Below are 17,021 nucleotides of genomic sequence, written 5' to 3'. Positions count from 1 at the left end.
GGTTCTGAGTGCATCGGCCCAGGCCTCACGTGCTTGACCAGGCCACTTGTCCTGCCCATCCTTACCATCCCCCGCATCCTGCTTGTTGGACGAGGCCTGGTGTTCATCCTCCTCTTCCTGCAAATCGTCCCTCTGCTGAGCGATGTTGTGGACGACGCAGCAGGCAACTACGATCTGGGAGACTCTCTTAGTGCTATACTGGTGGGTCCCTCCGGAGCAATCCTAACACCTGAACCACATCTTCAGGTTGCCGAAGCACTGCTCGATCACGCCACTGGTCGCTGCAGGGTCATAGTTGTAGCGGGACTCCGTGTCGGTCTGTGGCATTACCAGCCACGGCCGCAGAGGATAACACCTGTCGCTATCCCCATCCCCGGTCGATCCCCCAGCATTCTGCCCTCCGCCCCCCTGGCCCCATCGGTGCCTGACACCAAGGAGGCTTCTGGCCCTGGTGCAGTCTCTGCTCACAAGGGTACAGTTGGCTGGTGCTACCCATGCCAGCGGTACACTCCACGGTCCCCGTCCGGTGCCATCCTGCAGGGGCTACTGTGGATATTGCACAGGGGTGGGCCACGTGCTGTCCCGCTGGCGGCTCCTCATCTCTCTCTCTCTCCTGATGACCTCTCCGAGATCCTGAAGAAAAGGCTTTTCTCTCCATCTCTCCACAGCCAGTTAACCCTGCAGGAAGTTTCAGAACAAACCAGCTGTTGGCAGGCAGGGTTATTTGAAAACCTGATAATTGGAGAATCTTATCTCTCACTGAGGTTGAAAATTGCGAGTTCTGACTGATTGCACATACCAGAAGATCCAATCCAACTGGTGGTTTTCAACACTCCACATCCTGAGAGGATAGTCAATTACAAATACTTCAACATCAGCAATAAGAACATATCTCTCTTACTCCCATATTTTAATCCCCTATCATTTTACCCCTTTCCCTTCCTATTTGTGCATCTGTCTTGTGTGTGTTTCGGTACAGGGTGGGACGGTCAAATAGATTAGCAAGCCACGATTGTAGTTCAATTATTTCATGTTTTAACTTGTTTCTTGTTTTCAATAAACAATTATTATGTTTTTACTTACAAATCTGATGCCTGTAAGTCATTGGAGCAGTCTAGGGTCAGTAACTTCATTTGAAGCCTACTTGTGACAATAAGCGATTTTCATTTTTCATTTTTTTGTGACACCAAAGCCTTGATACTAACCTTGATACCAAAATAGGGTGGTTAGGAGGTCTGGTGCCCATTTTGTACCCTCCACTTCCAGGAATCATTGCACCTGCAATATTTGACCAATCACTTGCATTATTTGCATCATTTTCTGTTTTTATTTAGCATGTGTATGTCTATCCTTTGAATTGTGAAGGAAGCTGCACTCCATCCCACTGTGCTGTCCAAGAACATGGACATTTAAAAAATACATGCCCAGCCCAAATCCGCCAGATGACTGCAACATTTTTTTTTAAGTACTTTTCTGGAGGGTGGGTTCTTTGAGCAGAACGATCCAGGGTAAAATTAAGTTAATTGAAAATTAATTGAAGGAGGGGATCAAGTTATTTTTTAAACGCATTGGACCCCCCCCCCCATCAGAGGGGTCTGATCGCATGCAGCTCAGTCTGTGCTGAAGTGACGCGCCTCGCACACAGGAACGCCCAGCAGCAAGCTTGACATTTCCTCATTCCGGTTACAGGAGCTTCTCTTCAGCAGCTAACGCAGCTCTTTAACCTTCTTAAAAATGAGCGAAGAGAAAGTCACAACGCAGGCGAAAGCTCCCGTCGCCGTTGCTCAAGACAAAGACAAAGGATGCTCTGCCGATAGAGCAACCAATTGGAAAGATGCAGAGAAAGAATTTGAAAAGCTGTCTTCCACAAAAAAACTGCGGACTGTGAGTGCAAAACGGAAATGAAGAGGTGCTTTAGTATCCTATCAAAAAAAAATACAACTGCCCGTATCTTTTAGCAAGGAGATAATTCGTGTATCTATTTGTTTTTCTCTCCGCTAGCCCAAGTCTCAGTATGCCATCACGATAGCCGTGTCTTCACGCTGCCTCTTTAATATGGTGGAGGAAAGAAAAATCTACGAGCAAGAAGGAGTGGAAAGTTACGTGAAGTATCAACAGGAACACGAAGAGGAACCGCTGAAGGAGGGGCCGGCTTTCCCATTAGTGAAGGTACAGCAGATTTCTGAGCATTCGTGGTTTACTCCCTCTTTCACTCTTACATTCAGATCATTAAACAAAACCATACATGTTGTGGTGGATTTGATTTGGCGAGGCCCTGAAAGGTATGTGAAACAATTTGGATTCCATGGAAGGGGTGGCATGGGTTTGGAAAAAAAAGTAGGCTAACTGACATACGGTGGGGAACTTGTGGAAACAAATGACAGTGCTCCTTTTGAACGCTCAGATCTTTTTATAGAACTCAAACCACAAAATGGAAAAAGTGCTGTCTCTCAGCACAAGCTTCAATGTTCCCAAAATTTTAACCAGAAAATTATTTTAAAACTTATTCCAGGAATATTATGAATATTTCATTTCCCAACTTCTAGTTTATAATATATGGAAATTTGCAGAAAAGGCAAGCAAATCCCTCTTTTAAAATATGATTAAAACTGTACACCGTGCTCTACGTGGCCCCCACCAACACCCTGTGGAGTTGTTGCAAGACTTTGCTTTTATACTCCGCCTGCTTTTATACTCCGCCTCCCTAACACCTAACATCTATTTGCCTTCCTTATTACTTGTGCCTGCAGGCTAATGTTTTGTGTTTAATGTACAAGAACGCCCAAATCTCTCTGTATTGTGACATTCTGTCGCCTCGCTCTATTTAGATAATTAAATATTTTGCTTCTCTCTTCCTTCCAATGTAGATAACCTCACATTTCCCCACATTATAATCCATCTGCCAAATTTTTGTCTACTCACTTGCTGATTCTTTTTGTCCTCCTCACAACTTGCTTTCCAATCTATCTTTTATATCATCAGCAAATTTGGCTATATGCACTTGGTCCCTTCATCCAAGTCATTAATATAGATTGTAAATAGTTAAGGCCCCAGTTCTGGGGCTGAATTCTCCACCATCGGGATTCTCCATTTTGCCAGCAGCTCGGTGGCAACGGCGGCGTGGGGCTGCCCCACAATGGGAAACCCCACTGACCAGCTGGCGAACCAAGAATCCCGACGGCATTTTTGGTGCAGCGTGATGGAGACCGTGGTTTCTATAGTACTCCACTGTTTGTCAACCTGAAAAATAATAATCTTTATCATCTTTATTATTGTCACAAGGAGGCTTGCATTAACAGTGCAATGAAGTTATTGTGAATGACTTTTCTTTCTTGACCCACTATTTCCTGTTGGTTAGCCAATCCTCTATGCACGTTAATATGTTACCCTTAACACCACAAGCAGTAACCGTTTATATGACATTATAGTGAATGCCTTTTGGAAATCCAAATACACGACAATTATTGGTTGCTTGTTAGCCATCCTGCTTGTTACATCCTCGAGTTACTCTAATAAATTTGTCAAACGCAATTTCCCCTTTAAGAAAGCCATGTTGACTGCTTCATTTTATTATCATCTTTTTAAAAAATGTCCTGCAATTTCTTTAATAAATTCCAGCACTATCCCAAAGACAAATGTTAGGCCAGCTGGCCTGCAATTTCTTGCTTTTTGATTCCTCCTTTCTGGAATAGTGGTGTTACATATTCAGTAACCCACTGGGACTTTTAAACAGAATCGAGGGAATCTTTAGAAGATGACAACCAATACATCCACTATCTCTGCAGCCACTTCCTTTTAAGACCCAGGATGCAGGCCAGAGTGTCAAGGGGACTTGTCAGTCTTTAGTCCCATTAATTTGTCTGTTACTTTTTCTTCTAGTGATAGTGATCATTTTACAATCCTCCCTTTTGCACCCTGCCCTCACTGATTTTCTGCCTTTATTGGGATGCATTTGGTATGTTCTACCCTGAAGGCACTATATAACGTATTGCATTATTTAAAATGGCTCACCTGGTGAAGGAGCTGCTTTCTGAAAGCTAGTGATTCAAAACAACCCTGTTGGACTTTAACCTTGTGTTGTAAGACTTCTTACTGCGCCCACCCCAGTCCAACGCTGGCGTCTCCACATTATTATTTAAGATATTGATCTGAGCAACAGCCTCAGTTCTTAACACCAACAATTGCCAATCTCCAGACGCAATTCTGCAACTCATCCGCTTCATTCTGGATCACAACGTCTTCACCTTCGACTACAAGTTCTTCATCCAGACACACGGAACAGCCATGGGGACCAAATTCGCACCTCAATATGCCAACATCTTCATGCACAAGTTTGAACAAGACCTCCTCACCGCACAGGACCTTCAACCGACATTATACATCAGATAAATCAATGACATTTTTTTCCTTTGGACCGACGGCAAAGAAATACTGAAACGACTACACAATGACATCAATAAGTTCCATCCCACCATCAGACTCACCATGGATTACTCTCCAGAATCGGTTGCATTCTTAGACACACTCATCTGCACCAAGGACGGTCACCTCAGCACATTGCTTTATCGCAAGCCCACGGAGAACCTCACGATGCTCCACTTCTCTAGCTTCTACTCTAAACACATTAAAGAAGCCATCCGCTATGGACAAGCCCTCCGTATACACAGGATCTCCTCAGACAAAGAGAAGTGTAACAAACATCTACAGACGCTGAAAGATGCCCTCGTACGAACGGGATATGGCACTTGAATCATCGATCGACCGTTCTAACGCGCCACAACAAATAACCGCACCGACCTCTTCAGAAGACAAACACGGGACACAACTGACAGAATACCCTTCGTTGTCCAGTACTTCCCTGGACCGGAGAAACTACGACATCTTCTTCGCACCCTTCAACATGTCATCGATGAAGATGAACATCTTGCCAAGGTCATCCCCACCCCCACACTACTTGCCTTCAAACAACCGCACAATCTCAAACAGTGACCACGACACCACAAAACCATGCCATGGCAATCTCTGCAAGACGTGCCAGATCATCGACGTGGGTACCACCATTACACGTGAGAACACCACCCACCAGGTACGTGGTACATACTCGTGCGACTCGGCCAATGTTGTCTACCTCATACGCTGCAGGAAAGGATGTCGCGAGGCGTGGTACATTGGCGAGACGATGCAGATGCTGCGACAACGGACAAGGCTGCGACAATAGCCAGGCAGGAATGTTCCCTCCCATACGGGGAACACTTCAGCAGTCAAGGGCATTCAGGCTCAGAACTTCGGGTAAGCGTTTTCCAAGGCCGCCTTCAGGATGTGCGACAACGCAGAATCACCGAGCAGAAACTTGTTACCAAGTTCCGCACACATGAATACGGCCATCTTGGATTCGTGTTGCATTACATTCACCCCCCACCATCTGGGGCTTGCGAAATCCTACCAACTGCCCTGGCTTGAGACAATTGACACCTCTTTAACCTGTGATTATCCCTCTCTCCAGTTGCTCCGTCTGGACCTGTATATGCTTAGTTACCTGCAAAGACTCGCATTCAAAGTACTGTCTTGCATCGTTGACTTTGTCTATAATATATATATAATTATTTAAAAGAGAATTGGCTAGATTTAAAAATGATCAATATAAAAAGATACTTGTGGAAAGTACACTTGGTGAGCCAGTAGCAGCAGAGGCATAATGATGCAAATGGCCTCTTTCTAAGCTAATGTATCTGTGATTAGATTATGTATTTTCATGAAGAGCTTGAACCTTTCAATAAATTGAGGGTTTGAACATTGCATGTGCATGTAAAACAGTGAATTGTTTTCTCTTGGACTTAAAAGATTTTATTTATTTCAGGCACTGGAAACTGTTAATTTACGTCTACGTGAACTTTACCCAGACAGTGATGAAATATTTGATGTCGTTCTGATGACAAATAACCATGCCCAGGTCGGAGTGAGGCTGATAAACAGCATCAATCACTATGGTATGTTCATTGGGATCCCTGTATGTTTACCAACATTGATGCGCATTGGATTTTATTTTAAGTTTACAGTATAATTTATCTGCTGCCTTCCCCAAACATGCTGCGGGTTCTTTCCACTCCTGGGGTGGCACAGTGGTTAGCACTGCTGCCTCACAGCTCCAGGGTCCCAGGTTCATTTCCGGCCTCGGGTGACTGTCTATGTGGAGTTTGCACTTTCTCCGCGATGTCTTTGTGTGTTTCCTCTGGGTGCTCCGGTTTCCTCCCACAGTCCAAAGATGTGCATGTTAGGTGGATTGGCCATGATAAATTGTCTCTTAGTCTACAAAAAGTTATCAAAAATGATTCGGCTAAGGAAGGAGCAGTGCTCCGAAAGCTAGTGATTTGAAACAAACCTGTTGGACTTTAACCTGGTGTTGTAAGACTTCTTGCTCACCCCAGTCCAACGCCGGCATCTCCAGATCCAAAAAGTTAGATCGGGTTACGGGGATAGGATGGAAGCCTGGGTTTAAGTAGGGTGCTCTTTCCAAGAGCCGGTGCAGACTCGATGGGCCAAATGGTCTCCTGCACTGTAAATTCTATGATTCTGGTGCACCTCATTCAGTGAGAGGAGGTGGCTTTGGTAGTAACGTTTTTCTTCTGTGGACAGCTCACTGGAACTTTATTTTTATGGACGGCATGGAGGCACAGTGGTGCCTCACAATGCCAGGGACCAGAGTTCAATTTTGGCATTGGATGACTGTGTGGAGATTGTATCTTCTCCCCGTGTCTGCTTGGGTTTCCTCCGGTTTCCTGCCACACTCTAAAGCAGTGGGTGGATTGGCCATGCAGTCACTCAAGGCTGGAATTGAACTCTGGTCCCTGGCATTGTGAGGCATCACTGTGCTAAAAATGCTCCTCAGAGTCCAACGATGTGGGGTTAAGGGGATAGGGCAGGGAGTAGGGTGCTCTTTCAGAAGATTGATGCAGACTCGATAGACTGAATGGCCGCCTTCTGCACTGGAGGGATTCTATGGATTCTGCATCATTTACCTGAACTTGCCAGCAGACGCTTCTGGTGAAATGAACACGCCCAATTGAAATAGGTTGCTTGGAAATAAATCAAAGTCAGATGATTTTAAGTTAAAAGTTACCATTTCTGGGTTCGGCTGCCACAGTACATTTATTTAGTCTATAATTATGCATTTATTTTTAAAAGCTGAGTTTACAACCACTCAAAAGGCCAAATGTTCAAAGAGAATTTAAAACACACTCTTGGCTGGATATTTTCAATTTCAAAAGAAAGTTTCAGTAATTTGAAAATGTGGCGCATGGTTGTATTTTCAAATTCTTGACCATGTTCATTTTTGTCAGTAAGACCATTGACATGCCTGATATGTCAACTTAAATGTAATGCATTCAGCTACTAAACATCTGTAGCTTTATTCACATATCATTGACATAGCCCATAAGCACTTTTTAAAATATACATTTCGAGTACCCAATTATTTTTTTTTCCAAAAAGGAGCAATTTAGCATGGCCAATCCACCTACCCTGCATATCTTTGGGTTGTGGGGATGAGATCCACGCAAACACTGGGAGAGTGTGCAAACTCCAGATGGACAATGACCCGCGGCCAGGATTGGACCTGGTCCCTGGTGCTGTGAGGCAGCAGTGCTGACCACTGCGCCACTGTGCTGCCTTTCCCATAAGCATGTAAAATCCATGAATAATATAGAATGTAGTTCAGAGGGTTGGTGCAGACACGATGGGCTGGATGACCTCCTTCTGCACTGTAGGGATTCCATAATTCTATGACCCTGACTTAATGATAATGCAAGCATGAAGGATATGCCAGGCTCTGAGGCTATAAATTGTGGTCAAATACAATTTTGTTGCTACTGATGGCCCACAGTGCCTCATGGATGGCTAGTTTTGAGCTGCTAGATTTGTCCTGGGGTCGGGGATGGGTGGATGTTAGGAGGTAGATGGCAGTCAGCATGAGGTTTTCCTCTCCATATTTTCCTGATGCCCTGAGACTTTATAGGATCACAATCAATGTTCAGGACTTCCAGAGCCACTTTGCCGTTATCTCTGATTTGTAGACTGGCAAGTATTTATTCATCATGATTAACAAATATTCATATTCGGTGTATTTTGTGCACTAGAATGAATAGATCATCCATATTTGCTATTTTGTAAATTCAAAACAAAGTTTGAAAAAAAAACTAGCAATGGGAAGATTTGCATTCAATTATTTTTGTGACAATGAAAAAACTTGATCCTTCCACTTTCAAACTAAGCAATCATATAGGGCATAGTTACTAAATGCCTGGAGGTTATCAGTTTCCTCCTCTCCTAGTTTCTTCCCTTTTGCTCAGAATGGAGAATTTAAGTTTTTGTTTTGCACATGGTGTATGGGAGCCCACTGATAGGTGAGGAACCTGCAAGGCCAGGGATGTGAAAGCTGAACAAGTTTAACAGCAGGAGGCTGCACCAAGGGGCTGTTGCTGATAGAGCAGCAGAAGGAAGGCTGATGGGCTAGGTTTCAGGGAGTTTTGGTAGTGTGGAAAGAACACTATTGACAAGAGATTGGATGGAGAGGAGGGTTTAGCCAATGTAAGAGAGGTTCGCTCCTACCCAATAGAATAACACCTTTAAACTTACTTTCTAGAACTCTTCTGAGCAAGATCCACCTCCCGACAGGTTAGTCTAGCTGAGCAGCCATTACTGGTATCCTGATTAGGCCTTCAGCCAAAATTACAGATTTTGTCCTGATGATGTGTGTGTGGTATTATCAGGTATTGCAATACCTGAGAGGCTGAAGACCATTGGTTAAACCTAGGAGTTTATCATTGGCTGTTTTGTATGTAGCTCCGCCCTGACAGGCGGGGTATAAGAACCGGTGCCGTCCCAGCAGCCCTCATTCAGTACCAAAGCTGATGGGGAACAGTTCTCGTCTATTAAAGCCTTCAGTTGTGTTACTACCTAATTTTAATAGTAATTGATCGTGCATCAATGTGTAAATCTGTTGTACTCATAAGTGTTCTGTCTTATGTTAACTGTTCCCCACCCAGTTCCCCCCAGGTAAAATTTGGGCGAGAGTCTCTCACAATGATAAGTGTAACTAATGCTTTGATGAGTCATCAGATCACATTGTTCTCGCTTAGAAACACCAACTTGTTTCATAGCCCTCAAGCTTCTGAAAGTGTAATGATGAGAGTTATTGATAGGGTGTAGTTCATGTATTTCTTCCCTATATCCTGCATGGAGTCCTGACTCTCAGCATGCAGCAATGCACACATTCCCTCAATCACAGGCTAGACTAGAGCACTAAGTGGAACCAGACAAATCTTTACTTGTATTCCAGAACTTGGGTGCAGCATGCCTTCATGATGCCGTGCACCATTGCATCTATTAGCACAATTCAACCTGGATTGACTTATCACCCGAAGGTGTGTGTGTGGAAGGATGGAGTAGAATTTATACATTTATGTACAATGCACATGTCTTTGACTTTTACTGAAGATTGATCTTTGTGCAACATAGATGTGTCCAGATTTAAACAAAACAAATATGACCGTTTCTGTCTGCTGTTATTTATATAGATGTTAAATTCACCTGGGTGTGTTGGCTTTGGAGTAGAATGTGTTGCTCTTTCTAGCTTTAGTCTATTTGCTCTGTTTAGGTCACCTTTACTCATGAGTCGCCAGGTATCTTTATGATACCGCCACGTGGTTCAAGTTCAGGTTATGATTAATAACACAGCACACCGCTTAGTAAGGATTAAAACAACGGTCATTTATTATATACAACAAGCAATATTAATACCCGAATACTACTTTCTATATAACAAACCTACCACTACTGGCCAATACTTAACTTAGGAAGAGCCCACCAGGTCAGGGAAACGAATGGCTTGTCCAATCAAATCTGGCCCGCGGGATTCAAAAGGCTGCTACAGGTCGGTGGCTAGGTGTCTCTACCGGATAGTGATCGTTGGATTCAAACTTACGATACACGGTGGCTGGTCTTGTGAAGGTCTCGAGCAGGCGAAGATGAGAGAGAGAGAGATCTGAACTTGGACCTTTACTTTTATAGGGCCCAGGGACTTCCCGCCTCCCGGGGTGGCCCTTGACCCTGAGTCCCAAGTGATTGGATTCTGTCCCCAGTCTCTGGGGTCGATGTGTCCAATGGTGAGACGATTCCTCGATCGGGGGGTGGTCGCTCACCTGTCTTTGTTTCGGCCACTGCAGGCGCCGACTGGTCTGGCCTGGTATTCAATTGCTAATATGTTGCAATTGTTCCCGGGGATAGCCGATTTAGCTGTGGATGTCTGAGTAGATTAGGTGTAAACAGTCCTGAATGCAACTGCGGATACCTGGGTTGATGGGCTGTTGATAGCCCTGAGTATCGATCTGGGCTACGTTCCCAGAGCTGAATATGCAAACCTGTCTGCAGCTGCCTGCTTATGTCTTCTTGACTACTTTTCCCAGCAGTCTTTCGGGTTAGCCATTTTAAACTGGGTTTTGGCCAGATTAATCGGAACGCAGCCATTTTACATGGCTACAAATGCAATTAAGCACACCTTTTATAATTTAAATATATATATATTGTAGAAAAGAAGTTTTCATGGATAAATGCTTGTGAATTGTAAAATAATTGCGAAAGAGGGCCACATCTTAAAAATAACATTGATTTTGTTCTTTTTTTAAACAGATCTGTCAATTGAAAGATTTTGTATGACGGGTGGAAAAAGCCCAATTGGTTATCTGAAAGCGTACCTCACCAATTTATACCTTTCATCAGATTCTGAGAAAGTGGGGGAAGCAATTGAAGCAGGTAGGGAGTCAACAAACTAACATAGAACTGAACAAATTGCTGTAATATGTGTATGCAAAAGAAACGATAACCATGTCCTTAATCAGCCCAGCCACAGCAGTTAAGCTGCTTGGTTCAAGTGTGCGCGGGTACCGTCTTGGCAAAAGGCATTCTGTAAGGAATTAATTTATCTTCAACCATAAGACATAAAAGCAACCTTTATTATTGTCACAAGTAGGCTTACATTAACACTGCAATGAAGTTACTGTGCAAAGCCCCTAGTCGCCACACTCCGACGCCTGTTCAGGTACACAGAGGGAGAATTCAGAATGTCCAATTCACCTAACAGCATGTCTTTCGGGACTTGTGGGAGGAAACCGGAGCACCCGGAGGAAACCCATGCAGGCACGGGGAGAACATGCAGACTCCGCACAGACAGTGACCCAAGCCGGAAACAAACCTGGGACCCTGGCGTGTAAACCAACAGTGCTAACCACTGTGCTACCGTGCTACCCAGGAGCGACACAGAGTCTACTCTGCCATTCAATGCGATCATGACTGATCTGATATGATAATCTTCAGCTCCACTTTCCTGCCTTATCCCCAGAACCCTTGATTCCCTGACTGATTAAAAATCTGTCCAAGTCAGCCTTGTACATTCTGAACGACCCAGCCTCTACAGCTCTCTGTAGTAAATAATTCACTATCCTCCAAGAGAAGAAATTCCTCCTCATCTCTGTCTTAAATGGGCGACCCCATACTCTGAGATTATACCCTCTGATCCTAGACCTCCCAACATCTACCCTACCAAGCCACCCAAGAGTTCCATATGTCTCAATAAGGTCCGTTGTCATTCTTCTAAACTCCAATGAGTATAGGCCCAACCTACTCAACCCTTCTCTGAAGAAAATCCCTACATACCGGGGACCAATCTATGGATTGTCACCAATGCCCGTATATATTTCCTTAGATGAATGGCACCAAAACTGTTCACCGTATTCCAGGTGTGGTCTGACTTGTGCCTTGTATAGTTTAAGCAAGATTTCCCTATTTTTATATTCATTCCCTTTTTAAATAAAGGTCAACATTTCAGTTTCTCAATAGTTTTGTAGAAAAATTGCCGGTCGTTGCTGCACTGTACATATTATTTGCTGAAAGTGTTTAACCTACTATTGAAATGTCTTCTGATCTATTCACACTACGATACTGAGCAAATTGTTTCAAAATAAAATGGAATTCCCTTTTGTCTATTTATATTCATAGAGTCTTACAGCACAGAAATAGGCCTTTCGATCCATTGTGTTTGCACTGGCCATGAAGCTCCTATCTATTTCAACCACATTTTCCAGCACTTGACTCATATCTTTGTATGCTATGATGTTTCAAGTGCTCATCGAAAAGCTTCTTGAATGTTTTGAGGGTTCCCGCCTTTACCATTCTTTTCAGGCAGTAGGTTCCAGATGTCCACCACATTCTGGGTGAAAAGGCTTTTCCTCAAATCCCCTCTAAATCTCCTGCCCTTTGGGTAATGACCCCTCTGCTAAGGGGACAAAATTCTACCTATCTACCCTATCTATGTCACACATTTAATACATCTCAAACAGGTCCCCCCTCTGCCTTCTCTGCCCCAAAGAAACCAACCCTGGCCTAACCAGTCTCTCTTCATAACTGTCTAGAAGTTTTATCTATGTAGCAAATTGGGCATTCTGCCGTCTTTTTGAAAAGAGCACTGATTTGATGAAAATTTTATTATTTCAGTCTCTAAACTTAAAAAAACCATTATAATGCAAGTATTGGTCAGGATCTTCCACTGGAATTTACATCCCTTCCTTGGTGTAACTTTGGTGAGTTCGTGGAAGCTGTTCTGCCCTCTCTCTGCTTGTCCCTGCTCTTCCTGAGTTTTCTGGCGGAAGCGATCAGGGTGTTCATCGCATCTATTCAATCATGGATGGCTCAAATGAGAGTGCATGAAAATTGTGGGATTACATCAGCTAACGTGTTTCCTATCACCAGAGCACCTCTGCATTCTTGGGTGTCCATATTTGTTAGAGCTGTGGAATATTTTAAAGTTTAGCGGGTGAATGATTGATTATAGAGACGGCGTAGGTTAGGATCATACATTAATAGAAGAAGTTTGCAGCCTAAGACTATCTACTCTGGTGGGAGACACTCTTTGATCATGTGATAGTCCAAAAACGTAATATTTGGTTTTGTGATGTCTGTTCACATGGAATGTAAACACATGTCTTCTACATAATTTATCTTGGAGAGATGTGGGTCTCCTGATGTGAAGTATTTTTGGTCATGGTTTTACACTAGCAGCAGTTGTGCAACAAGTTCCAAAACCGAGAGGCCATCTGTGAGCAGGGTCAGAGTGGAAAATAAGAGCAGAGAATGGAACAGAAATCGGGTTTCTTGAAGGGAGGGGGAGGGGAATCTGATCGTGAAGGAACGGTTGTGGAGGGAAAGCCAGAGTTGGAAGGATATTTAAAAAGCGCCGGAGCTGTGAGTCGGAGCGGAGATTTAAAAAGCGCTGGAGCTGCGAGTCGGAGCGGAGATTTAAAAAGAGCGGGAGCTGCGAGTCGGAGCGGAGATTTTAAAAGATCGCGGCCTAGTTTCGGGAGCCGGTCGGAGGAGGAGGAGCAGTCTCTGTCAGGGAGAGAACCTGAGAACATCTGAGACCCTCAAGGTAAGAAGGTAAGTAAGTGATTTTTACTCATTTTTACTTTTATTACCCTTTCAAATTGTGTGTGTGGGGGTGGGAAACTGAAGTGACATCACAGAAAAGCTGTGACCTGAGTGACTGGTTCGGAATCTACACTCGATTAAAAAAATTAAGCATTGGTAACTAATTAAACATAATTACTTAATTATAATTTAGAACTAACATTTATAGTAGAAATCTAGTGCTAGGAAACAGATAGTTAACAGTAACTTAAAAATTTAAACTTTTAATTTTAATTTTCTAATTAATTGACGCAATGTCAGTTAGAGGGGTGCAGTGCTCTTACTCTGAGATGTGGCAGGTCCGGGAGGCTTCCAGCGTCCCGGATGGCTTCATCTGCAGAAAGTGCACCCAACTGGAGCTCCTCACAGACCGCATGGTTCGGTTGGAGCAGCAATTGGATGCACTTAGGAGCATGCAGGTGGTGGAAAGCGTCATAGATCGCAGTTATATAAATGTGGTCACACCCAAGGTGCAGACAGAGAAATGGATGACCACCAGAAAGGGCAGGCAATCGGTGCAGGAATCCCCTGTGGTTGTCCCCCTCTCAAACAGGTATACCCCCTTTCGATACTGTCGGGGGGATAACCTATCAGGGGAAAACAGCAGCAGCCAGAGCAGTGACACCACGGCTGGCTCTGATGTTCAGAAGGGAGGGTCAAAGCGCAGAAGAGCAATAGTAATAGGGGACTCTATAGTCAGGGGCACAGATAGGCGCTTCTGTGGACGTGAAAGAGACTCCAGGATGGTATGTTTCCTCCCTGGTGCCAGGGTCAAGAATGTCTCCGAACGGGTAGAGGGCATCCTGAAGGGGGAGGGCAAATGGGCAGAAGTCGGTGTACATATTGGTACTAACGACAGCAGGAATGGGCATGAGGTCCTGCAGTTCAGGGAGCTGGTAGAAAGTTAAAAGACACGACCTCTAGGGTTGTAATCTCGGGATTACTCCCTGTGCCACATGCCAGTGAGGCTAGAAATAGGAAGATAGAGCAGCTAAACACGTGGCTAAACAGCTGGTGTAGGAGGGAGGGTTTCCGTTATCTGGACCACTGGGAGCTCTCCCGGGGCAGGTGTGACCTATATAAGGACGGGTTGCATCTAAACTGGAGAGGCATAAATATCCTGGCCGCGAGGTTTGCTAGTGTCACACGGGAGCATTTAAACTAGTATGGCAGGGGGGTGGGCACGGGAGCAATAGGTCAGAAGGTGAGAGCATTGAGGGAGAACTAGGGAATAGGGACAGTGTGGCTCTGAGGCAGAGCAGACAGGGAGAAGTTGCTGAACACAGCGGGTCTGGTGGCCTGATGTGCATATGTTTTAATGCAAGAAGTATTACGGGTAAGGCAGATGAACTTGGAGCTTGGATTAGTACTTGGAACTATGATGTTGTTGCCATTACAGAGACCTGGTTGAGGGAAGGGCAGGATTGGCAGCTAAACATTCCAGGATTTAGATGTTTCAGGCGGGATAGAGGGGGTTGTAAAAGGGGTGGCGGAGTTGCGCCACTGGTTAGGGAGAATATCACAGCTGTACGATGGGAGGACACCTCAGAGGGCAGTGAGGCTATATGGGTAGAGATCAGGAATAAGAAGGGTGTAGTCACAATGTTGGGGGTTTACTACAGGCCTCCCAACAGCCAGCGGGAGATAGAGGAGCAGATAGGTAGACAGATTTTGGAAAAGAGTAAAAACAACAGGGTTGTGGTGATGGGAGACTTCAACTTCCCCAATATTGACTGAGACTCACTTAGTGCCAGGGGCTTAGACGGGGCAGAGTTTGTAAGGAGCATCCAGGAGGGCTTCTTAAAACAATATGTAGACAGTCCAACTAGGGAAGGGGCGGTACTGGACCTGGTATTGGGGAATGAGCCCGGCCAGGTGGTAGAAGTTTCAGTAGGGGAGCATTTCGGGAACAGTGACCGCAATTCAGTAAGTTTTAAAGTGCTGGTGGACAAGGATAAGAGTGGTCCTAGGATGAATGTGCTAAATCGGGGGAAGGCTAATTATAACAATATTAGAACCTAGATTGGGGGCGGATGTTTGAGGGCAAATCAACATAGATCATAGATCATAGAATTTACAGTGCAGAAGGAGGCTATTCGGCCCATCGAGTCTGCACCGCCTCTTGGAAAGAGCACCCTACCCAAGGTTAACACCTCCACCCAACACTAAGGGCAATTTTGGACACTAAGGGGAATTTATCATGGCCAATCCACCTAACCTGCACATCTTTGGACTGTGGGAGGAAACCGGAGTACCCGGAGGAAACCCACGCACACACGGGGAGGATGTGCAGACTCCGCACAGACAGTGACCCAAGCCGGAATCGAACCTGGGACCCTGGAGCTGTGAAGCAATTGTGCTATTCACAATGCTACCGTGCTGCCCACATCTGACATGTGGGAGGCTTTCAAGTGTCAGTTGAAAGGAATTCAGGACCGGCATGTTCCTGTGAGGAAGAAGGATAAATACGGCAATTTTCGGGAACCTTGGACAACGAGAGATATTGTAGGCCTCGTCAAAAAGAAAAAGGAGGCATTTGTCAGGGCTAAAAGGCTGGGAACAGACGAAGCCTGTGTGGAATATAAGGAAAGTAGGAAGGAACTTAAGCAAGGAGTCAGGTGGGCTAGAAGGGGTCACGAAAAGTAATTGGCAAATAGGGTTAAGGAAAATCCCAAGGCTTTTTACACGTACATAAAAAGCAAGAGGGTAGCCAGGGAAAGGGTTGGCCCACTGAAGGATAGGCAAGGGAATCTATGTGTGGGGCCAGAGGAAATGGGCGAGGTACTAAATGAATACTCACCAAAGAGAAGGAATTGGTAGATGTTGAGTCTGGCGAAGGGTGTGTAGATAGCCTGGGTCACATTGAGATCCAAAAAGACGAGGTGTTGGTCGTCTTAAAAAATATTAAGATAGATAAGTCCCCAGGGCCTGATGGGATCTACCCCAGAATACTGAAGGAGGCTGGAGAGGAAATTGCTGAGGCCTTGACAGAAATCTTTGGATCCTCACTGTCTTCAGGTGATGTCCCGGAGGACTGGAGAATAGCCAATATTGTTCCTCTGTTTAAGAAGGGTAGCAAGGATAATCCAGGGAACTACAGGCCGGTGAGCCTTACTTCAGTGGTAGGGAAATTATTGGAGAGAATTCTTCGAGACAGAATCTACTCCCATTTGGAAGCAAATGGACGTATTAGTGAGAGGCAGCATGGTTTTGTGAAGGGGAGGTCGTGACTCACTAACTTGATAGAGTTTTTCGAGGAGGTCTCTAAGATGATTGATGCAGGTAGTGCAGTGGATGTTGTCTATATGGACTTCAGTAAGGCCTTTGACAAGGACCCTCATGGTAGACTAGTACAAAAGGTGAAGTCACACGGGATCAGGGGTGAGCTGGCAAGGTGGATACAGAACTGGCTAGGTCATAGAAGGCAGAGAGTAGCAATGGAAGGATGCTTTTCTAATTGGAGGGCTGTGGCCAGTGATGTTCCGCAGGGATCAGTGCTGGGACCTTTG

At 44.8% G+C, this 17,021-nt stretch overlaps 1 protein-coding gene across 1 annotated transcript in view; it reads left to right on the top strand.

Annotated features, from left to right (window-relative positions):
• Positions 1-1,659: 1,659 nt before the first annotated feature.
• LOC140410612 (cytosolic 5'-nucleotidase 1A-like) overlaps positions 1,660-17,021 on the top strand; it is a 38,801-nt gene continuing 23,439 nt past the window's right edge. Inside the window, exons 1-4 of the mRNA XM_072498915.1 lie at positions 1,660-1,884; positions 2,002-2,169; positions 5,858-5,987; positions 10,684-10,806. Coding sequence (XP_072355016.1) covers positions 1,735-1,884; positions 2,002-2,169; positions 5,858-5,987; positions 10,684-10,806 — 571 coding nt within the window. The 5' untranslated portion in view covers positions 1,660-1,734. The remainder of the gene's footprint in view (positions 1,885-2,001; positions 2,170-5,857; positions 5,988-10,683; positions 10,807-17,021) is intronic.

Source organism: Scyliorhinus torazame, chromosome 4 (genome assembly GCF_047496885.1).
Source record: "Scyliorhinus torazame isolate Kashiwa2021f chromosome 4, sScyTor2.1, whole genome shotgun sequence".
NCBI lineage: Eukaryota > Metazoa > Chordata > Chondrichthyes > Carcharhiniformes > Scyliorhinidae > Scyliorhinus > Scyliorhinus torazame.
The sequence above is the reverse complement of the archived record's forward strand: the minus strand, read 5'-3'. Positions and strand labels throughout refer to the sequence as shown.